The 23505-nt window shown below is 38.2% G+C and overlaps 3 protein-coding genes across 7 annotated transcripts; 1 reads left to right on the top strand and 2 right to left on the bottom strand.

Annotated features, from left to right (window-relative positions):
• Nucleotides 1-560: 560 nt before the first annotated feature.
• Nucleotides 561-9739, bottom strand: mlf2 (myeloid leukemia factor 2). 2 transcript variants are annotated; one of them, XM_020710627.2, is made up of 9 exons: nt 9415-9739; nt 8317-8425; nt 8170-8205; nt 7770-7823; nt 6364-6492; nt 5969-6128; nt 5636-5851; nt 5301-5315; nt 2723-2870 (listed from the first exon to the last, which is right to left on the bottom strand). In XM_020710627.2, the coding sequence occupies exons 1-7, from the start codon at nt 9456-9458 to the stop codon at nt 5640-5642; spliced, it is 744 nt and encodes a 247-aa protein (XP_020566286.1). In that variant the 5' UTR covers nt 9459-9739; the 3' UTR covers nt 2723-2870; nt 5301-5315; nt 5636-5639. The 2 variants fall into 2 exon arrangements, with proteins under 2 accessions (XP_004078029.1, XP_020566286.1); XM_004077981.4 differs by lacking the exons at nt 2723-2870; nt 5301-5315 and adding an exon at nt 561-984.
• Nucleotides 9740-10945: 1206 nt separating this feature from the next.
• Nucleotides 10946-15247, top strand: cdc42l (cell division cycle 42, like). 2 transcript variants are annotated; one of them, XM_004077978.5, is made up of 6 exons: nt 10946-11073; nt 12479-12583; nt 12702-12774; nt 12854-12963; nt 14111-14308; nt 14444-15247. In XM_004077978.5, the coding sequence occupies exons 2-6, from the start codon at nt 12479-12481 to the stop codon at nt 14531-14533; spliced, it is 576 nt and encodes a 191-aa protein (XP_004078026.1). In that variant the 5' UTR covers nt 10946-11073; the 3' UTR covers nt 14534-15247. The 2 variants fall into 2 exon arrangements, with proteins under 2 accessions (XP_004078026.1, XP_004078027.1); XM_004077979.5 differs by having other exon boundaries at nt 10969-11107.
• A 1502-nt stretch (nt 15248-16749) lies between these two features.
• On the bottom strand, nt 16750-20539 carry wnt4b (wingless-type MMTV integration site family, member 4b). Of its 3 annotated transcripts, none has more exons than XM_020709860.3 (9): nt 20206-20539; nt 19717-19968; nt 19243-19396; nt 19066-19150; nt 18853-18984; nt 18044-18186; nt 17818-17958; nt 17565-17727; nt 16750-17483 (listed from the first exon to the last, which is right to left on the bottom strand). In XM_020709860.3, exons 2-9 carry the CDS (start codon nt 19803-19805, stop codon nt 17314-17316), a joined length of 1077 nt encoding a protein of 358 aa, XP_020565519.1. In that variant the 5' UTR covers nt 19806-19968; nt 20206-20539; the 3' UTR covers nt 16750-17313.
• Nucleotides 20540-23505: the final 2966 nt, after the last annotated feature.

Here is a 23505-nt window from a genome sequence, read left to right as displayed (position 1 = left end):
AATAGAGCTCTGTTTAATAGACAAAAAATAGAAGAAAAAAAAGGAATTTGTCACCGTTTACAAATGCCCATTTTTTAGGGTAAGTGCATATGAAAAAACATTACTTGTGCATCAGTTCAGATAACTGCAGATTTGAGCATTAAGCCAAAAAATACAAATGTTTATAAAAGTATTTTTATTAACTTTAATCACTTAGATTAAAAACCTCTTAAAGAAGTCCCAGCCACAACCACTTAAAACTTACAGATAGACCCACTTAAAAAAAAAAAGGTGTTTTCAACATTTTGTGGCAGTTTTTTGATGACGGACATGTATGAAAAAAATGTAGCTGAAAAAAGAAAATCACATTTCTTTACTCAAATTGCTGTGAAAGTGTTTTTGTCACGCAGAAAATATGCTGGGCGGGTCTCATGCTCTCTGCAACGGGAGGGGAAGGGGGGCGGGGTTTCCTTGCACCAACCTACTTCTTCAATGTAAGAAAGTAAGACACTTTAAAATTAGGTAGTTGGGGAAAAAGAAAATATTAACATCATTGAACCCAAAAGAACACAAAGACACAATTTATAATTATCTAACAATGTTTAATGAACTTTTATTTAGATAGATCAATTAGTTTAACAGTATACAATTCAATTCACCGACACACTAGTGTCCTCACAGACATTAAACAGACTGTACAGTAGAAGGTACTGTATACTGCAACGTTGAAGTGCAGCAGGCAAAAAGAAAAAAAAAAACAAGTCAAATTTGAATGCATGTATATATAGTTCCCTCTTTGTGTAAAAACAGCAAAGAGGTTGAAATGTAGCTGTGAAGTGTGTGTTTGGTTGTGTGAGTGAGTGAATTATATTTTCGACAGTCCAGTCATATCAAACAATAGAAGGGGCAGATGGCAATTCCATCTTCAGAATGGTTCACAGCATTGGGGATGGGGGGATCCATTTTTGTGACTCCTCCATCTGCTCACCTTGTCCAGTTTGGCATCTGTAAAATGATCAGAACGGTGACACCAGATTACACGCAGGTTCGCTCTTAACCTGTACACAAAGCTGTTTTTGTAAACAAGTAAACATCCCGTTTGGTCAAAAATGGAGCATATCTGCTCATCTAAATTTCACAAAAAAAAGGTGAAAGTTCTTGAACATTAATGCAGATGACTAAAATCCCATTTAGGTTTGACATTTTATTCAAACAGTAAAGTAAAAACGATTGAAGCAACAAATAAGACAGTCTGATTTTATATAAAATACTTAGATGTTACTGTTTCACATCTTAATAAAGAAATAAAGAAAGCATAAAGAAAGCAAAACATGTGCCAGTTCAGGTCTGAGTCCACCATAACTGGATGTATGATAATGCAACTTCTGTAATATTTTTCCCTTGGTGCTGACTTTGTTTTTGATCAAATCCACAGTGACATTTTGACTGCGTTTTATCTTCAATAACAAAAACAAAAAAAAGGTCAATATTGGAAATCCTTATGGCCAATATGTGAACATTTTCTCATATTTTGGAAATGAGCAAAAATCCAATACCATGCATCCCTGATACAGAACCATGGTGACGGGTTTGGCTGCAGCGTGCAGACCGAGGGTTGGCTCAACGTGGGCGGGGTTAAACACGTTCCTCACCCTGTACCCCCCTTCTCCCACTGTATTTCTTCTTCGTCACCACAATAGCCATTTTTTCTTCGCATTTTATAAGTTTCCACGTGCAATATTGCCACCTACTGCACTCTTCCTATCCTGAGATGATTAAATTAAGGCTCGCCGTGTACATTATTTTATTTCAGTAAAAGACAAGCTATTCTAATCTTAAGATACAAACAGCCCTACTTATTTTTGGCTACAGGAAAGGCAGACTGAACAAAAATGTGATGCGACTCCCATCTCATACAGATATATTGCAAATTTTGCGCTAGACGACAAAATGCAATTTGCCTCTTTTTTTCGCCTCTGTAGTCAATGAGCAGGATGTCATTCATGTTATAAACAAACACTGGAGACGATCACAGCTGCAGGCAAACACAAGCAACATTAGGATGAACTAAATGGACGGTTGTTGATACGACGGGTATAATGACCGATCGATTGGCTCTTTAAACCAAACGGCTTCTTCCTGGGAACAGTTTTTTTTTTCTTCCTGCCCTTAATTCTGTCTTACTTGACAATTGGTCCATACGTTAACAGCACATGAATAAAATCGAGCGCCAGAAGACTAGAAAAGACAGCATCAACAGTAAAACGTACAGAAATGAGTGACACTGGAAGCAAAATCCGGTATCACTTCACTTTAATTGATAATGCTAAAAGAGAATTCAGCCTCTGCTAGAAAACAATTCCATCTAGAACTGGTTCCACACAGACTGAAGAAACCAGATCAGCTTCACAAAGATGAGACACTTAGTATAATTCAGTATGTCTCAAATAGTGGGGCGCGATGCGATGCCAGGGGGTGGGGGGCTCGCAGTAGTGGCCGTTTTAGGCACAGGTAATACGGGCAATTGTCCGGGGAGGCGGTGGTGACAGCGGTTCAGTGCTTGGAAAAAAATCTGCAACACTGCTGGTTTCCTATCATCTGTTCTATCAGTGTTCGTAACAGCCTGAAACCTGTGAGTTGCTGTCCCTGCAGCTGCGCGCTCCCGTCTCAAGGGGAGGGAGGGGTAAAACATTTTCTTTTTCCTAGGGGGGGCCTGGCAAAAAATAATTGAGAAGCACTGGTATAATTGAATGTGAACCTTTATTGCAACGAAAAATCACACAGTGGGGCCTCGGCCTGCACACTGCAACCAGGGGCTTCTCCGCCTTTTACCTCAAAGTTGTACTAAACTGTTTCCAGAGACACCCAGGAGTTTAATGATGCCGTTTACTATGGAGTCCTATGCTGTTCATAATTAAATAAATAAATATTAAATTCAATAAATAAATATGACCCCATGCAAATACACAATCAACCAATAAATCTCTCATAAATATATAAAAAGATCATGAAATTGTGAAAAACCAGCACACTGATTTTAAATTAGCAATTGTATTATTCAATATATTTCATTTTGCTTTAAAAACATGTTCATTATTTTAAAACAGCATTTTAAAATATTCATTTTTAATCATGTTGAATTTTACTATAATTCTGTCTTTTTTCAGAAGCTCATATTTCAAAATCGAATATTTTCCAAAGTAGCTTTGTTTTTATTTCATGTTGCTGTTTTGCACAATGGCTGATTTATTTCATGAAGAGCTTTTTCAGCAGAATGGATCTTTCTGTCAATCAGTGAAAGTGGGCGGGATCTAAACACTCATTGGCTGATCCATGGAAATCGACTCATATTCCTCGATACCCGCTCAGCGGTGTGCCAGTCAGAGATGACATATTTCAGCGATATCCGCGAGGCTTTGCTGACATTAGAGGATCAAATAGAGAAACTATCTGTCTGCTGCAGAAGATGCAAACATCCACAACTCTGTTTTTGTAGTTTGAGGGTTTGTGTGGACCAAACCACAAAGGAGCTCCGGTCGTCAACATCTTTCACACTCCTCATTCTTACGCCATTCACTCACAGCTCACATCGTGACATATGTCGGCTCGCAGGAGGATCGACAGAGTGAGACCAAGCAGCTGTGCAAAGCGGGACAAGCCTGCTCAGGCCTCCTGAACCTTATGATATTTTTCTATTTTCAATGAGACAATGATTATAATCAGGTCCTCTGGTTTTATTTTCCCTCTCAAGAAAAATGTTGAACCTTTCCTGCGATGACGTTTCTGACATCTTAACACTCTCCATGTACATTGTGCATCCATGCATTGTTACTGAGATAAGCACAAGCAACCGCTCCATGTGGCTATAAAGGCCCGTACACACCGGGACGAATATTCGCCAGGCGTTATTCGCCAGCGTTTTTCGCCACGTTTTTTGTGTTCACACCCAGGCGATTTTCGCTGACGATGAGTGGAGTGAACATGCAATTTCATTCCCTGACATTAGATGGCGCTTAATGTAAAACAGAAATACTCCTGTACACAAGGTGGCGCTGCGCAACTTTACGCTTCTTAAACTCGCTTTTCACTCAGAAGAAGAGAGCAAGTATTTACGCGCTTGTCAGAATCAAACAAAGAAAACATGAATATTTCAAGCACCAGTAGCTCCAACTGGTGCTTGGTTCAGGGATATTTTAGAATGTCCGTCATTATTGCTTCGCGGTTGTGTAGACGCTACTTGGCGTCTATCTTCTTTACTGGTATGTGTGAAGAACAAGACACGTGAGCAAAAGCGCCATTCTCATTGGTCGAGTAGATTTCGACGCGACGCGTCGAAAAAAAAAAACGAACCCGAGGCGTTTTTTTTTTTGACGCTTTAACGCCTGGCGTTTTTTGGCGTCGGTGTGCACACTCTCGTTGGTGCCCTTTGTTTAGTCACGAGGCGTTAAACGTCGGCGAAAATCGCCGGCGAAATTCGTCCCGGTGTGAACAGGCCTTAAGGCTCAAAATATTAGCTTGTTGCCCCTCCCACACACGGCACGTTGCGTTCATGGAAACTCCAGTTCATAGAAGCTTAGTGGAACTCCAACAACCACTCAGCCTAACTTAGACCACTACTATACGTTCATGAGAAGATGAAAATTGCCAAACCGACCACAAAACCAACTGAATTATGCACACTCGCCCAAAGCCACTTTTATCCGCAAATTTAGAACCAAAACTGCCCAATTTCTTGTAACACTGTGGATGTGTTGAGGTGCATACTCCCCCTAGTGTCGAGGAGTGTGCATTGCGCCGTCACGTTTGCTGAAGCATCTTCGATCGATGTAGACAGGGGAGTTAGGGTGCTGCTGCTCATGTCTGGGTAAAGGAATAGCCAATCACAAAATTGTCTCCGCCTTGTCTAGTTTGATTGACAGACAGACCCATTCTCCTGAAAAAGCTCTTCATGAAATAAATCAGCCATTGTGAAAAACAGCAACATTAAATAAAAATAAAAGCTACTTTGGAAAATATTGATTTTGAAATCCGAGGTTCTGAAAAAAGACGTAAAATTATAATATATTCCACATGATTAAAATGAATATTTTTAAAATGCTGTTTTAAAATAATGAACATGTTTTTAAAGCAAAATGAAATATATTGAATAATACAATGGCTAATTTAAAATCAGTGTGCAGGTTTTTCACAATTTCATGATCTTTTTATATATTTATGAGAGATTTATTGGTTGATTGTGTATTTGCATGACGTCATATTTATTTATTGAATTAAATATTTATTTATTTAATTATGAACAGTATAGGACTCCATAGTTTACTTGCTGTTTCCTACAACTGAAAAAAGGAAACATAAAATACTGAAAGGTAATAAAAGCCTGATTTATTTCCCTTGTTACTGTGGAGAATTTGAGATTTGTTATGAAAAAGGAAACTAATTATGAAGAAGAAACTTTGATTCTAATGTCACAATTTAATTACATTTAATTGTGTGGTTATTTAAAATGGCAAAAACCAAAAACGCACTTGAATCAAGAAAAAGATACTTTATGCATTAATCTAAAAAAATGTAAAAACTTAAAAAGGATTTTTAGTGTGTGTGTCTACAATAAAAACACTTCCCATAGAGACAACTCAAAGTGCTACGTTCAACTTACCATCTCACCAGTCATAGCGGGGTCGGGTTTGGGGCTGGCGGTGTCTGGGGGACTCATGTCGATGACCTGGGGGGGACGTTGAACTGGGAGGCGCAGTAAGAGCCAGCTGCTGTCCTCCTGCACGCCGATCTTGACCATAGTCAATTGCACGTGCACCTGGAGAGGCGTATCGTCCTGTCCCCCTCCTCCATTCCACATCAAAAGCTTCAGCCTCACCTAGCAAGATTGAAGCACAGATATTTTTGGTGATTAGATGACATCATGGGCATCTTAAATGCGAATTTTTTATATCCAAAAACATGATGAGACTGTGAGACTTGGAGATCAACTTACTCTCATCAAGGTTAATAAAGTCTTGCCGTTCCTCGCGGTCTCCAGTGCGGCGATTTCGCGAACGCTCTACTATGTGTGCACGTTCCCCAATGTGGTGACCGATGGCGAGGCGCTCGAGGCCGCTCTCACTGTCCCTCACTGACTGCATGGTTTCACGGATCTGAGGGTCAGATCAACGGACACGTTTAATGTTTTTACAGATAAACAATACTTCAGTATAAACCTCTAATAGTAAGATTATACGCAACATATTTACTGCTGTTACACCTATAAATATATTCATGTGCAAATAGAGAAGAAAAGCCAATCATGTTATTATTTACAACACTATCTGTGGCCAACTCCTCATTTCATCTAAAATGTTAACACTCCAACAGCTGTAAACGCATCATTACCCCTCCAGGGCCAGTTCTGGTTTCACTGGTTTGCTGATAAACTTTAGGAGCTCCTGCGTCTAAAGACGAATAAGAAATCACTGTCGAAGAGGAAAATGTCTGGCAGTTTGGTGAGCCAGACATCCTTTCCTGGAAGAAAACAAAATAAATAAATACAAGGTGAGACTGAATCCTATTTATTAGGGGTGTAGGAGAAAAAAAAGAATAGAAAAAATAAATCGATTGGGCAATACATTGCGATATTCATTTGACAATAGTTGTATGGATTTAAATGCTGTCAGGACGATATTTAATTTTTATGAGCAATCTTTGGCGTCTGGACTTTTGTTTTCTACTTAAACATCCGACCACTAGCTGGCAGCACCGCCAGCAGGATGAGCCTCTTTGAGCAGCTCTACACCGCACAAAACAACTACAAGATCTCAGCAAGATGCAGCTAGTTTTGTTGTTACGAGACATGCACTCCATAGTTTTTACTTGCTATAGGTACTGAACAGAAAATCTGTGCCATGTTGCTGCCAATATCATACAATATTGTGGATTGCGGTGCTTTGTAGCTCAGATAAGAACGAGTGAAGAAGTGCAGCTGCACAGCAGCTCATGCATGGAGCACCAGCCAAAATGCTATCGGCAAAGCGGGCCGAGGTTCTGCGGAACCTCACAGCAATAGATTTTAGTTCAGCGACCCGATGGATCAGAGTGATGTGTACCACGCTCTGATAAGCGGTGAAATACATGTTTACTTCTCATACTTCGTGTGAGAAAACAGAACTGCAGCTCCAGTGCAGACTGTAATGTAAATAAAGCATCTTAGCCACATTAAAGCAACTTTCCTTCAACCTGTCATGCTGCCTCATCACACTTAATGTTTCTGGAAAAAATTGGTGTTTGGTTTTTTTTCTCATTTAGTTTTGAAGCACCATTCAGGCTCCTGAACCGTTTAAAAGTTCTGGAGAAGCTACATTAAGAAATATTTTGAATAAACAGCAGTTTATTTCCTCAATCATACTTTTAGAACCCTGTTGGGTTAAGGCACAGTCTTTCTATTTTTTTTTCTTACACTGAAAAATATTTGTTGTAAAAAGCAGACAATGTTGACTGTTCCCTTTAAGAACAAATATATTTTAAGTTACCAAAATAAAAGCACTATGAATTTGCTTGGGTAAAAGCACCTTGTAAATGAGATACAATTGCAGTGCTTAACATTGTGATAATTAAATGAAGTCACACTTAAAAAAAAAAAAGGAAAGAAAATGTGTTCCGGTACAATACTGCGATATGTATCGTATTGTAGGGCGTGTATCTGGATATGTATCATATCGCCAGATTCTTACCGAACGCCCCTACTATTTATATACTATACTCTTTTTATTTATTTTATTGGACGTGGTTCAAAAACGACTTACCATGTTTCCCATCATTTCTCCCATCATGCCAAACATATCCATGAATCCTCCTCCCTGCAAACAGTAAGACATTGGCTGATGTTGAGATCTGCTTTAATCCAGCACTCCTACCTCTTCCTCTTATTAATACGAATATAACAGAACCTGAAAATACCAGGTGGAAATGGGATGTTTTATGTTGCTCTATTTAAAAACAATGACATCTTTTCTCAAAGGGAAAAATGTCTTCAAATGGCCCCATTATATCCAGAAAAACAAATAAACAAAAGAGAAATTTTGAAATCAACTTTAAACTATAGCAGAGAAGAAAAAGGCTCTAATGTTTTGACAAGAGTTGCCTTATCTGTTTTTAGACAAAAAAAATTGTCCACTGATGGATTTACTGAAGTTCAAAACTCACCATTCCCATCATGCCAAAGGGAGCCAGAGGGCCAGCCTAAAACAAAAACAATAAAACTAGCAGTTTAAGCAGATCATACTAATCAAAAGAATATAATAGGTAGACGTAAAAATATATTCTAAATTTATCCGCAAGGCGGTCTGTCACCTGTCTGCGTGCCACACGGTGTGGGTGCATCTGGGGAACCAGAGCAAACGGGTCCATGGCAAATGGGGTCATCATACTCAGCTGCTGCCTGTGAGCTGCAAAGGGATCCCTGCAAAATAAAAGGTGAATTATAAGTCTAAAATATATCATTTAAGTCTAAATAAGGGAAACACTTGTGTCATTGTTCTCAAATCAATTCACCAGTCTTTTTTTTATTTTATTTTTAATACAAGCATAAAGCTAAAATTTGTGTTGGTAAATGAAAACAACACCTGCAAAATTTTGTGACTACTTTTGAGTGAAGGGGGTAGTGTGAGAAGTATGACAAAAAAAAAAAAAGCCAAAAACAAAACACCTACACGTTTTATTAAGCAGTCCAACAGCTCCTTCAAAGAAGGATTGTTATATGCCAACCAAAAAGTTCCTCTAGATAATAATAATAATAAATTTGATAATGCTATAACTATCATTTGGATTATTTTCCATATAATTTCCACAGAAAATATTATTACAAAATAAATTAAAGGATCTCAGAGTAATTTGAAGTTCATACGATTTATTTTATAGTATTCAAATACATTTATTAACCTTTTTCATCCTGCATTTTATGTCAACCAAACATTACATTACCTAAGCTAATAAATTATGTTTATTTTTCAGAAACCCTTAAAAGCTTTTAATTTGTAAATGTTAGCGAAGTCTAACACGCGCGAGGGTTTTTGTTGGCAAATTCCATTAGCCTGCATTTTCCATTGAACGAAGGGGACCGTTCTAAATATGCGGAAACTGAAATGTCTGGAAAATTCGAGAAAAGTGTGAACAATATTAAATGAAATAAGCTTAACGGCAGAGATTTGTGTCGCTTCAGATAGATGAATACGTTACTATTCTTTCAAGAGATAAAAGTGACAGTTTTTTCTTTCTTGTTATTGTGTTTCCAATATGGTGGACCTCTGCAGGCCCCCTGCACAGCTGGCTAGAACGGCGAAAAGTCGCTACTTCAAGGCACGGGGACATTCATAATGAGCATTTTAAGACACAACTTCCAAAACAGACAAATAAAAAGGGTGACACAGCGTGATAAAAGTCGGTACTCACATCATGAAGAGCTCGTCATCCCCGTCATTTAAGAAGCGAAACATGCTAGGTGATTTAACTCAGCTGGCTGAACCAAGCCAGCGGCCAAGGTAAAAACTCGTTAATTTACAGAAACCGACTCACGCTCAAGTCACAACGGAAAACAGGATCTTCCACTAGATCTCTGGCAAAAACCAGACAGCTGAAACTACAGCAAATCACAAGAACTTATGGATGAGAGTCTCTGCACAGTACATTCCAGAAACCTGGAGCAAACATTAGAACGGAAGCCAGTCCGCTGACAAAGGGGAAGCAACGCTGCTGTCAAGGAAGCGTCAATCCTCACTTTCAACTTCCTGTCTTTCTGTTTTTCAAAATAAAGTATTTTGCAATGACAATATAAAATACTATGTAAAAATACTTGTACTTGTAACATTGTTAAAATATGTAGTGATTTAACTGAATTTGAAATATGATGTGTATTTTTTTTTAAAGTTTCCAAGAAGAGTTGCATTGACGGGTGATATTTGTTTAAGGACAAATGATTAATTGTTCAAAAACTGAATGCAAGTAAAAGTAGCTTTATCTCAAAAGTTTTACCGTTAACTAAACAAAAAAGACGTTTAACGTGATCTTTCAAATATTTACTAGACCAAATGTAAAATTCTGACTGTCAAAAAAAGTCAAATAAAAAAACAAAAAAGAACAACAGTACCGAGTAATAAACTGAGGACATGTTTAATCATCAAAAATCTATGGCATTGCGAAAATAAACAACATTTAAAAAAAATATGAAATCTGACATCTACACATCCTTAAAGAAATTTTGAAAATAAATTTAAAAAAGTGAAAATCACCCTTTTATGTTCTTTTTCATCCTTTAGAATTATGTTCAAAATATTGGGTTTCAACTGAAATGCCAATATTTTGAGTATGCATGGACCAATTCCATTTACAATTCAAACATTTATTTTTAATGGTTTAAAATATAAGTAATTTTTGGATTAAACAAAATCTTATTTACGTCTTCATGCATTATGCCTGCTGTTTTATAAGCATTGCAAGCAGCAGATGTGTGATCTGTAAAATGATATTTCAAAACCTTATCTTCATCCACTAAGCACTTTGAAGTTTGGTTTAGGCAATTTGGAGCATATAGTGAGCTTGCAGTAAACGCTAAATATAAATATCACTTCCTGGCAAAAATCTCTGTCCTGGATGATCCAGATAATGACCTTTTTATGCAATTATCTGCCAACACAGCCATTGTGCTGCTATTACTTCACGTAGTAGCACATTTAAAGAAAAATAACATGTTACAACAAAACTATTTCTAATACTTAAAAAAGCTACTTAACAAAAAAAGAAAAAGTAAATGTCCAAATCTTAATTGAAAAATATTTTCTTTTAAATGAAAGAGCTTTTTTTTAAATACAGAATTTTTTACTGCACCACATCTTTTACCGATGCTCAAGTAGATAACATAACAATAAACAGCTCTTAAACAGCTCAGACAAAACCTTATTGAGATTTTAGTTGTTACTCCAGTAGGAGGCAGTATATCAGCTGGCTCCAGTGGTTTCTCTTCCTCATGTGCTCATGTGATGTGCGCATGCGCCAGGAATATATTACCCTTCAAACCCGGATGTAACCAACGCCTAACCTGTCGGAAGAAAAACGGTGGGTTGATGAAGTAAAAACAATTCTTATCAAGGTATTTTTTACTTAATTTAACTGTTGTAACTCATAATTAGCAGTTTCATATGAAGATAATGTTTTCGTAATGACGAGACTCGTTTTTGTTAAAGAAATGCCTAAGGTGTTACGTTTCCTTTTCTGTGTTGGGCAGTTAGTTAATTTCAATTTAGTTAATTTTACCTGTGTTAAGTTCTTAAAATAGTGATAATTTCGAGTTTTGAACCAGCCTATACTTAACTATTTCGTTTTTGTTTTGTTTCATATGAGTTCCGTATAGTTTACTCTATTATAGGTTTAACTTTAAGTTAAGATGAAAATTACGATAATAACGTCACTAACTCTGTATTTCTATGAAATCACCTTCAACTCGAACTTTTCGTGGTAAAATAACCTTTACATTCTCTGTCTTTCGGTACTATTATGTAGCAGGCTTCAAAAAAGGATTATTCGATGAAGTACAGCTTAGTTTAGCGGAAGTGTTGGCAGCATCCGCTTTTAAATTTCATTTGGGTAAAGGGCCCTCTTTTAACTTCTTTCTAAAGCGTCTTCGGTATGTTTGCTATGCGGAAGCCTTTGGCTGACATTAGTAATATTTTCTCTGCGCATGTAACAACAAGTATTTTGCTGTCCTCGCTGGAGTTTTTTCTTTCTGTTTGTCTCCACAGTAGTGAAATCTTACAGATTTAACTTAAGGAAATCCAGTAAACACTTTTTATGTAGTAAAAATTCCCATATAAAAAGTAATTATAACGTTATTAGTAAATTTAAACGGTTAAATGTTTATTAGAACATGAGTATTAGGTAGCTAACCATTTATTTAAAGTATATTTATTTGGTTGTGATGGTGTTTTATGTTAAAAAAATCAACACTAAATGCATGTACTTAAATAGTATTCTGGCTATGAATATGTATTAAAAGTCCATTGAATATGCATTAAAAAAAAGTATAATATCTGATATTTATTTAACTTTCAGTTAGTTTTTGACTTGTGATTTATTAAGATTAGCAAATGATTAAAAATATAAGTTTATTCATGATTATTTATGCTTTACAAACAAATTGTGCAAATGTAAGATGTCAAGTGGATTAGGGTTAGTTGCAGTTTTTGATCATATATTTTCACCAAATAATTGCCAGAAATGAATGCACAGCAAGTGATGACTATCATCTGTCCCTCATAACTCATGTTTGGTTTCTTGCAAATGTTTTCCAGTTTTCTTATATGTTTTCATTTGCTGTTATGCTAAGTCAAGTTTGACATTTTTAAGCTAAGATTAGTCCCGGGTATTTTTGTGTTACTTTCCGTCCCACTTTCAGACTGGCTGTCTGTGCAATGCATTGTTTCCACTGACGTGTTCTCCTGTTTGTTTGTGTTTTTCTTAATAGATGCAGACTATAAAATGCGTAGTGGTAGGAGACGGTGCAGTAGGAAAGACATGCTTACTGATCTCCTACACCACCAACAAGTTCCCCTCAGAATATGTGCCAACAGTAAGAGGAATTCATTAAAACTGATTTGTTGTGTAAAATCATTTTTTCTATTTGGTATTGCGAAAATGCAGGACAATTCTTGAAAATTTGCCTTCTGAATTGCATTTTATTCTCTAAGGTTTTTGACAATTATGCAGTGACAGTGATGATTGGGGGAGAGCCATACACACTTGGCCTCTTTGACACAGCAGGTTTGTGGATTTGAAGGTCTTTTGTCCCAAGTATAGAGCTTTGTAACTAAATGTTAAACTTCCTGGTTGTGATTTTCAGGTCAGGAGGATTATGACAGGCTGCGTCCTCTCAGTTACCCCCAAACAGACGTCTTCCTTGTATGTTTCTCTGTCGTCTCCCCGTCATCATTTGAAAATGTCAAAGAGAAGGTCAGTTTTTAAAAGATCACTGAAACTTACAAGGGAATAACATCAGAGCTGCATTTACATGTGTAATAACCAATAAATTGATCTCCTACTAAAATCAATTTTAAACTTGCTAAATTTACATATTTTGTAAGTAATTTATATTTTGAAACTTCTGAAACTGTGTTGGTAAGCCATTGATAACAGATAAAAAGTTATGAACCGGATATTGATCTTTTTTGTCAATTATAGACCACCTGGCCTACTTAAACTTAGAATATTATTTGAAAGCTCTTATATTGGCACATAATTCTACGGGTTTGTGTGATTAAAGTCAAGCTTTTAAAATGTCCTCATCACATCCGAGCTGTGTGTAATGCAGATATGCAGAGTGACTTCAGAATACAGGCACTTTGGTGAGATTTTCATTACAGGTTGGGGTCCGGATTGCATCACTGCATTTAATAAAAGATAATATGTCTTTCTATCACACCCTCCTGAAATTCTAAATCCATGTAGAGAACAACTAACACCAAATGGCTCCGTTTTGACCGTTGCTTGTTTCCATTTATTTCCCTATTCAACTTTTTTTATTCGGATTGACAATAACTTGATAAGCACCTGTTTAATTTTCATTTTTAAATTCTTTAAGCTCCACTTTTTCAGTAAGCACTTGACCCCAACTAGATTCAGTTCAGTTTAAATCATTCTTTTACTTTGCACAAATTTGAAACTCTATGACTAAAAACACTGATACACTAAAAGAATGGTCTTTTATTCTTGTTTAAATTGTTTGGATTTCAGAAACAAATCTAGATGTGTAATTATGCAAAGAAGGCACGAAGTGATGCTGCTTGTAGAGGCTGATATGGCCTTCAGAGCGCAAACATGTAAATGTGTACCTAACTGTTCTTTTGTGTCATTACTTTTTATATTGCTTTATTTTGGAACTATTCTGGCTTTTAATTAACCTTTCTGACATTAGATTATAATAGAAGTTAGTTATTGTAAAATAAATGATTATTACCATTTCTAAAAAATAAAATTACTCTGGAGAATTGTTTTTAAGAGCTAATTAGTTTTTATTTTATTTAATATAGGATTTGTTGCATACAAATGATCTTAAAGGACAAACAAAACACAAAAAACATCAGTTGTCATTTATCCACAGTGGGTCCCTGAGATTTCACATCACTGCCCAAGCACACCTTTCCTTTTGGTGGGGACCCAAGTAGATCTTCGGGAAGACAGCAACACTATTGAGAAGCTGGCAAAAAACAAACAGCGGCCCCTCCACCCGGAGAGTGGTGATAAGTTGGCCCGTGAGCTCAGGGCTGTCAAATATGTGGAATGCTCTGCTCTCACACAGGTAAGGGGCAAATTTCAACCACACTTTGAGGACTTTCTTGATTTATTACAAAACAAAACAAAAACGTCATTTGCTTTTTAATCTGCCATGCTTCATTTTTTACTTCTTCTATTCCTTGCCCTTATTTTCCACCAGCGAGGACTTAAGAATGTCTTTGATGAGGCCATACTGGCAGCTCTGGAACCTCCTGAAACCAAAACGAAGAAGAAGTGTCGTCTTCTATAGAGAAAAGCCAACACTGGGAAATATTCTAATGGGTGGGATAGTTTGCCACAAAGGCCACATGGCTGTTTTCAGGGGAAGCAAGAAAGGACAAAACCAAACTAGGCTGGAGATGCCAATGATTCATTTTAGTAGTGTCTGTTTAAATTGTGCCTTCAAATAAAAAGGAAAGAAAATCCAAAGGTGCAAATATTCCACCATGCAGTAAGTGCCACAGATCTCCTTTTTTTTTTTTTGAAAGCTTTTAGAAATATATGTTCTTGAGTGGTACTCTATTTGCTTTTTTAGCCCTCTGTTTATTAAATAATGAATGCATAATAGATGTAATATCACTCCAAACAAATATGACTGTTTGCCATGGCTACTGTCCACCAACTCCCTTTGACGTTTACAAAGGCTTGGTGTGTTTCGCCAGTTTGACTTCCATCAGGTGATTTATTCATTTTTTGTTCTATTTTTTTATATGTATTATACAAATTAAGTAATGTGTTTTGGGGAAATTTTAGAATTTAAAATGTTTTTATTTTGAAACTTGAATTTTTACTTAATCGAGATCAATCTTTTTTGTTGTTTTTCAGAGAAAAGCAATAAATAAAATATAGATTTTTGGTATCTTTGATTTATTCTTAATCAGGATAAAGATTTTTACCTTTTCTAGGGAAATTCTGGGCGTTTGTAATCACAGGAATTTTTAATAAATTGGTTTTCCAAAAATAATGTAGTTTTGTTTTTTTAAGAACGTATCTAAGGAGGGGGAAAAATTGAGTACATTTTTCAGTCATGAAGTTTAACGCTTCTTACTGCTTCTTGTCTTGTTTCTCTCAACTTACTTATGAGCATCAACTTCAGTGTTGACTGTAACACGTATGAAAAAGGCTTTTCTAGTAATGATGCACAATCTCAGACAGAACAGACATCTAACTGAAAGAAACCCCATCACAGTTTATAATTTTGAGGTCTTTGCTTTAGGAGTAAGACTGAGTCTGAGATGTGTCTCTGCTGAAGGTGTTTTTACAGGAACATCTCAATTTTATAACAATGTGTGCAAGATTGGCCACTGAGCAGTTGTATGAGATAGATAGAATAGAAGAATTAGTTTGGAAAATAACATCCATCCAATCTCTAAACCTGCTTTATCCCTTTTGGAGTCACTGGGCTGCTGGAGCCTATCCCAGCTTGTGTTTGGGTGAAGGGAGGGACGCACCTTAAGCAGGATTCCAGTCTGTCGCTGGGCCGCTCAGTCGCATGCATACCGAGAATCATCAACTAACCTATGAAGCTTGTTTTTGGACTTTGAGGGGAAGCTGGAGAAGGCCCAGGCATGCATGAGAAGAACATGCAAACTCTAGACAGAAAGGTCCCAGCTGGGATTAGAACTAGTGCCTTCTTACTGTCGGGAAAGAGTGCCAACCACTACACCACCGTGTAGGCCCAAAGTAAACGTCTTACACTATTTTACCATTATGATACAGATCTTTTTGGTTTTTGAATATAAAAGGCAAGCTGCACATGGATATTGCTGAATTTTATTTTTAAGTGGAAAAATTAGGAAAATGTTTGTTTTTTAGCTTTGAGAAAGTTTCTGTTTAACAGTTCAGTTTATCAGGCTACAGTTCTCACCATGTAGACAACCACAAGTGTGACTTGGCTTTTGTATATGATGTGTTTACACAACAAGCTTCCTTGCAAGATTACATTGCACTTGTGCAACAAAAATGGAACAGGCTGTAGTCGTGTCAGGCTTGTTTTTGGCATCAAAGCATTCATCAGAAACAGGTTTCATGTCATTTTCAAAGCTCTGCACTTCATGTGCTACACAGATTTGGTCCAGTGACTGCACACAACAGCTCTTTTGTTGTTTCTTATCGTTTGTGCCACACATTTGTCGTGGTTTAGAGTGATTGTATGGGATGGAATCTGCTAGCTAGAGATACATGGCTGTAAATGCTTTCAGGGCTGTATTTCATGTTTGTACCCTGCACGTTGACTATGCTTAACTCATGAGGAGAATGGCAGCAACTTTTGTATCATGAAAATGGTTAATATTCAAGTTGCAAGGTGGGTTTTGCTAAGGAGGGCATAAACAATTTGCCTCCTTGAACTGCTCCCACAACTCCTTTAAGGTACTCAAACAATAAACTGAACAACAGGTGGGCATACTGTTGTGTCTAGCCGCTATGAGCATTTAAGTTCAGAAAAGAAATCAAACAAATGCTGGCATTATGTATAAACTACTAATTTATTAGATTTCTTGAACAGATCTAAAAGCACTGATTTCATTTAGGAGCAAATAGAAGAATTTGTAAAGCGAGCGAAGGTCAAAACACAACTGATGTAAGTCAACGTTTTCTTGATGCCGAAGGCTGAATTGAAGCAGACTCTGATATATGAATAAATAAACCAGAATCGAAAAGAAGACATAAATAGAAAAAGACCTGCTAGCCTAATACATACTCACAAAAGAGAGGGGTTTTCAAAATAAAGGCTAGCTGTTAGTTGTTGTTAGGTTCAGCTTTCAAAGCCTTGTCAGGTGATTGACTGTGCAGTGTGTTCATGCACTGAGCCTGTTGAAGCAGTCTGAAGTGAAACTTTATATTAGAAGCAGACAATTGGTAGTGCTGATTTTTGTTTTTTTATTTTTGGCCTGATTTTGGAGCTTTTATCAATACTCTAACCAAAGCATGGAAGTCAGTCACACTGACACCGCTTTCTTGTCTTTGTTAAGTTGATCCGTTCCGTGGTCAGTGATTTTCTGCCTTTTTCAGTCTGGGCTTTCAGTTATCCTACACCCTGCAGGTGTGGATGGTGACTGTATTCTTGCACTGCTGGCAACGAACTGAGCAGCACCAGGAGAACTTGCAGGAGCAGCGCTGCACCACCTCAGCTCGGCCCGCTTTGTACCCTGGCCCGCAGCAAACCAGCTCACAGCCGTCTGGAGCCAACCGAGAAGTCCCTGGAAATGTTAAAATAATGTGTCAAGTTTAAAATTCTTGAATACGTACTAAAAAGTCTTGTTAATTAATAGTTTACCGACCGTTACATCTCCGACCAGCAGTTCCAGGTATGCCATTGTCAGGGTCAAGATGGCAGAAATCTGGAGACGGTGAAAGATACACGAGATCTCTAGCAGCTGGGGGTTTGACATAGGGGTCACGAGGGAGCAGAGCCGGTCTGGATCCAATACGCGTTAAGCGAACCTAGATGGACAATGGTGTCAAAATAATCATCTCAAGGCTCCTCTGTGTTCCCAATGAAGCAAGATAAAAACGAACCGAAGGCTCTCATACCTCTGTAGCTCCATCAAAACGTTCCTTGAGCACTATTCCGACCCGTCTAAATGGAGGCATGACTTTCCAGCAGGTTCTCAGCTCACATGAGCCAGAAACACCATGACACTTACACTCCACCTGCATGTTGTGAAGGATGGCCTGAGGATGACATAGTTGCAAATAACACATAACGCAATTGTAACGGCTATTTGAAATGGTAAAAATGATGGTTTTTGTTGGCAACCTTTCGACCGGCCTCATTATTGTGAAGGTTCATGAGCGGGCGCCCTGCGGACAGCCCTTTGCCTCGCTCTGGTTCATCCACAAATGTTTGGGAGAAAGCCACACCATAGGACAGGTTGTCACTACACCCTGACCACTGAAAACCTGAAATGAGACAGAAATGACCTGCATCAGTGAGTCAAACAAATGTATGGTTTGTTTGAATTTGATGATAATTCTGATAATATGATTATAATTTTGTTAGCAGCAGCTACGTAAGCAGTTACACCTAAAAAACAGGGATACTTGTTTTTGGACTTTGAGCTGTCCACATCGACAATTCCAACGTTGAGTGCCCTAAAAATTTTACCAAAGTCTGCAAAAAAAAACAGTTTGCATTGATGCTCACTAGGTTGGCAAATATAGACTACAATGCATTGACTTTGAACAATTTATGTGAAAAAAATGCATTTTCACATTTATTTTTCATTTATTTGGAAGTTTTCATAATCAGAACATAGTGGATTTATGAATAGCCTTTGTAGGATGTTCATATTTATTAGGTTTTGTTATATTTTCTGTTAAAAAAAAAGCTATGAGAATGTGGCTGAATTAGTTTGAAAATCTACTTCATCGTTATTTAGCAGTTAGGGAGTAGGGAGGGAATTTGGACACAGCCATAGTTTGTGTGTCCTGTTCTTCACATCCTAAAAACCTTTTCTAGGACAAAATGTGTGTGTTTGTGATTTTACCACCACCAGTCAGCAGATGGCTCTGAAAAATGCAATACAATAACTTGATGACTTATTGTGGAGCAGAAACCAAGCTCACCTTCTGGACTGACGCCCCTGACCTTCCGGTCACAGCCACATCTCTCCAGCTCCCCACGGGTGCATGCTCGGGTCACCGCCACTGCAACGGCTGCGGAGGATAAAGCATGCACAAAGGCTGCCTCACGAGTGCCTGAAAAACAAGATGCAGGTCCTCTTATTTTCAGTGTTTCATCCCGTTTTTCTGTGACATCATGACTACTGTGAGTGGTACCTTGGTTCATGACTCTGCCAAAAACGTTGATCCCTCGTGGGGTGGTGGAACAATTCCATCTGCGATTTCTGAACTGGTGCTGACACTGAGTTGGATGTAAACGATAGAAGCATTGCAGTTTTCCAGTAAAGTTTTTTATCTCATAAACACCCAGGGGTTCCTGCTCAGTCATCATACCTCTTCTATAACCATCTCTGCTGCCTTGCGGACAGACTCCATGACCTCCCCCCGTGCTCTGCACACTCCCACCTGTCCTGGGGTAAGGCCCCTCAGCCGTCCACACGGGGCAGCACCCGACACAGGCCTGGAGCGAGGCAGCCTCCCTAGGGAGCTGGGACACAGAAAATGGTGAGTGTGGAAAAGAGAAAATGTAGAATTAAGGAGATGAGGAGGAGGAGGACACAAAAAAGTCGAGGAGATAACAACTGCAAGGAACCTAAGGCTGGATGGAAACAAGGAGACGACCGAGTAAAGACGACAGTGAGGGAACAGTGAAGGCAGTGAAAGAGAGACGACAAAAGGTCACCACGAGTGAGACAAAGAAAGAGAAGGGAACAACTGAAAGAGATTTAGAGACATGTCACCATCTTTTAAAAGTTATAGCATGACAAACAAACTCTCTTTCTCTTCTTCCACGAACACTAGACTTACAGCCAGTTGGTTGCCATGGTGGAGTGGGTTGCCCATAGCAACAGGAGGAGGAGTGGTGCCGTGAGATTGACAGGGGAGACAGTTGGCATCAGACTGTCGGTCTGTCTCTCCGTCTCCGTGCGTCAGGCTGGGTCGTTGGGCAGCACGCTGTGTGTCTCCACAGTCCAAGCAATTTGTCCTCCCCTCTGGCTTCTTCTCTTCACGTGTGGCTTTATGGTTGTGGTCCAGAATCAGGGGGTGATCCCCACATTTCTGTTGAAGCGTTGACACTTTGTCAAAGTTGCATTTGTTGTAATTTTTTTGGAAAAATAAAAAAGAAACGTTTCTCATATATGATCTCCTCTTAATACTACTGTAACTTTTTGCAGTGTACATCGCATGACAGAACTACCAAGAGGCAAAAAGCATATCAAACAGCTGGTAGGAAAAAAGTTAAATACATGTAATATTTCAATAGTTCATTGCTATACGAGAAATGTTGATCCTTACCACATCATACCTCTGTGATGGCCAGGTATTCCAAAATAAATCAAAATATCTGGCAGCAAAGTTGTACCAGTATCCTCAGCTCTGTTACTGACAGCAAAAGCATAATTACTGTAGTATGTTACAAATGGCAAGAAAAACCCATCCTTCAAACATGCAAATAAGTCCACACGTCCGATTGAATGGAAAAACACTCAAATGTATTCCTAAAAGCGGGAAAGTTCAAACCCAGAAGTGCTAACTAAAGTTGTCTTCTTTTCAAAAATGGGAAGCATTGTGTCATTTCTTTTCCATCTCCAACATGTGTTTATTCCAGGTGGAAACGGGAATGTGTGAAAGAAGTCGGATGAGAATGATGGGTTTTAAAGGAAGTAGAGAGTGAGGGTGGGAGAGGGAGGACAGGGATGATGCAGGGTGTGGAGTGATGTTGACGCAGGAGGGAGGAGGAGGAAGGGGAGGCTTCCCTGGTGAAGGATCAAAGCAGTGGGAATTAAAACCATGAGTATTTTCTTTATCGTATTTTGCTGACACGAGACCTGAAACCTAAGGGAAGTAAGTTTGTGCAACCGACCGCACAAAAGTGCACAACTTTCTCCTTAAATGCAAATGTAAAAGTTGTTGTGTATCTTTTTTCCAAACTTTGTAGATGAATTCGAAATATGACTGGTGGTCAGTCACCTATAGATAATCCCTGTACGTTTTGGTTCCACTTATATGCGTGAGAAAAGTGTTACACCTAATGTTTAATTTTCCCAAACTTTGTTGCACATTTTACGAGTTACCCCCTCCTCTTCCTCCATGTCCCACGCATTTGCCTCCTGGTTCTCCCTCTCTCCCACTCCCTATATTGTCTTAGAAGAAGGGGTGACATTTAGACAAGGGGAAGAAAAGACACAGCCGACAAATATTGGAACTGAGGCAAATAAATCACAAGGTAGAGAAGAGGGAGGGCCCAGGGAGAGTGCAGCGGGACTGTACACTAGTGGTCGGAAAAGTAGTAAAGAATAATTTGCTGCACATAAATTTCAAAATTCTGCAATGCTGTCCATGTTTCATGTTGGCATCTGGAATTCTGCAACACAGAAATGTTTACTTTGACTGCAAATATGTCATCTTTTTTTAAGAAAATGATTCTTAATCTAAAAGGATTTACTGTTTTGTGGAAAAAAGCAACTTTCTTTTTCAGGTGTTTTTTTTATTTTTTTGCACTTCTTGATTACATTTTAGGATGTATGCAGCATTAAGGTAAATTACTACTTCTTTTTTCTATTGATCACATTTCATTTAAATATAGGAAATTAAAAGTCATCTTCTTTTCTCTGTCAGATTCTTAACAAAACAGCAAGGGGGCATATTAAAGATATTCTCTTTTGCAGTTTTTTTTTGACACATTAGGTGGAAATAACTAAAGATTTATTGAAGCAGATATAATTGAATTATTGGCAACCCTGTGGAATAATACGCCTTTGTGTAGTTTAAATAGTAAATCCTGTAGATGTCCTTTAGCACAATGATCTTTTATCTTTATGTGTGTTTTAATTTGCATAATGTTAGTTTAATTAGAAAACCTATTAAAGGTGTAACAATTCATTTTTACCAACAATTTGATGTCATAATTTGCAGTTGACTATGCGATTCATAGCAGATATTGGTTCATTTTAAATGATCTGACTCAATTCGATTCACTGACCTAAAGTGGATCCATCAGCCAAAAATTCAACCAGTGGGACTCAGAGATAAATAACTGGGACTGAACAGAACAGGTGAAATTTTTCCAGATTCCTCGTATTTCTTGTAAGATTATCACGTGTAAATTAAATATGTGTACAAACAAACAAGTAAACAAGAATGAATGGCAAATCCATTCACATTTTAGTTTCACACTGTTGTTTTTCCACATTGCAAATATCCAAAGAGAACATTTTGGATTATTTGCAGAATTCAAAGTGTTTCCACACATTGGACTGTAATGAGGGTTTGATCCGTTTTTGTTGCCATCACATATGAGCTGTCCGTGTGATGCACTTGGTCATTTTTACGTTATAGGAACCTATAACCTAACCTACCATGACTGAATCCAAATGGTATTTTCCAGTATTGATGTAAACAATGTAGTTCATTTTGAAACGATTCAGTTATGGTAAAAGTCGATTTGATTTGATTAACAACTTGTCTCAGACAGATCGATTATTACACCCCTAAAACATATATAAAATTAATACATTGTAAACATGTTTCGAGTGTTTGCAGAATCCACAGATATACTTATTCTTCAAGTAAAAAGTTTAAAAATTTTAAACTACAAGTAAAGAAAATTTGTTTTTTTTGGAGGAATACATTTATCATTAATGAGAAATTTTATTTCAAGGGTCATTAAACTTCCGTCACACCTGGGGCAGCCCAATTACCACTCTTGAAGTCATTTGTAGAACCAGTCAGTGAGCAAATAAAAGTAAACTTTTGCAAACTCTGCCAAGTTCTTGTCCAGGATTCTGGGGCCACACTGCCTGAACCCTTTGACACCAGGCTCGTGGTCATACATCTGTCAACACTCCACTGTCTGAATCTACAAAGACATGTTTCTCTGGGCCTACTCCCTTTGTTTTTTTTTTTAGTTTTCCATGTGTCGTATTCCTCTTTTGTGTCCCCAGTTTTTCCAAGTGACGTCCCCCGCTGTCTCCCACAGCAACACCATGGTGATGTTCTGGCCAGTGTCGCATTCGGCGCCTCTGTTATGCTCGTAAATAACTTGCCTTCTTTTTTATATGTATATTTCTTTATCTTTTCTCTGTTCATAGCCATTTTTACAGTACTTCAGGGGTCCAGCACTGATTGGCTGCTTGTTAAAGGTGACATGAATTCCATGTGTTACATTGGGAAGGAACAGGTGAGGCAACTCCAGAATGGTCCTCCTTCATTCATTGATGCTTACAGTAGAATGGACAATTGCCCTCCCCCCCCCCGGAATGCTTAGAGGACAATGCTGGACTTCATGACTTCATAGTCAAACATGTGGGCCCACCCCTACCATTGCTCCTACTTCCTCCGCTTTGCTTCCTCTCTGCACCTGAAGGCTACCTGCCTCAGCAGTTTGACTGCAGATTTGATCATCACATCAAGCACGGACAAGATCGCCGCGCACGAGCACGCTCGCACTGCTCAGCCATCTCTGCCAACAAAAGGGGCTGTGTGCGAGTGTGTGCGGAGCATGTGCATGAATATTATGGGATGGCAGGCAGTGGTGTTGTCAGGCAGGGAAATGGGGGTGGCAGAGTGGGCGGCGATCTTGAGCGTACATGGGGG

Source organism: Oryzias latipes, chromosome 16, assembly GCF_053564925.1.
Source record: "Oryzias latipes strain Hd-rR chromosome 16, Olatipes_Hd-rR_3.1".
Lineage (NCBI taxonomy): Eukaryota > Metazoa > Chordata > Actinopteri > Beloniformes > Adrianichthyidae > Oryzias > Oryzias latipes.
The sequence above is the reverse complement of the archived record's forward strand: the minus strand, read 5'-3'. Positions and strand labels throughout refer to the sequence as shown.

What these genes read in the sequence shown, in the direction of transcription:
- mlf2 (XM_004077981.4), bottom strand. Translation starts at nt 9,458, where the DNA reads ATGTTTCGCTTCTTAAATGACGGGGATGACGAGCTCTTCATGAT. An exon ending in ACCGTGTGGCACGCAGACAG is followed by an intron (nt 8,206 to 8,316) that starts GTGACAGACCGC and finishes TTTTTGTTTTAG; the next exon opens with GCTGGCCCTCTGGCTCCCTT. An exon ending in GAGAAATGATGGGAAACATG is followed by an intron (nt 6,493 to 7,769) that starts GTAAGTCGTTTT and finishes GTTTTCTTCCAG; the next exon opens with GAAAGGATGTCTGGCTCACC.
- cdc42l (XM_004077978.5), top strand. Translation starts at nt 12,479, where the DNA reads ATGCAGACTATAAAATGCGTAGTGGTAGGAGACGGTGCAGTAGGAAAG. An exon ending in CCTCAGAATATGTGCCAACA is followed by an intron (nt 12,584 to 12,701) that starts GTAAGAGGAATT and finishes TTATTCTCTAAG; the next exon opens with GTTTTTGACAATTATGCAGT. An exon ending in AATGCTCTGCTCTCACACAG is followed by an intron (nt 14,309 to 14,443) that starts GTAAGGGGCAAA and finishes ATTTTCCACCAG; the next exon opens with CGAGGACTTAAGAATGTCTT.
- wnt4b (XM_020709860.3), bottom strand. Translation starts at nt 19,805, where the DNA reads ATGCCAACTGTCTCCCCTGTCAATCTCACGGCACCACTCCTCCTCCTG. An exon ending in TGGCAGAGTCATGAACCAAG is followed by an intron (nt 18,985 to 19,065) that starts GTACCACTCACA and finishes CTTGTTTTTCAG; the next exon opens with GCACTCGTGAGGCAGCCTTT. An exon ending in TGCTGGTCGGAGATGTAACG is followed by an intron (nt 17,484 to 17,564) that starts GTCGGTAAACTA and finishes TAACATTTCCAG; the next exon opens with GGACTTCTCGGTTGGCTCCA.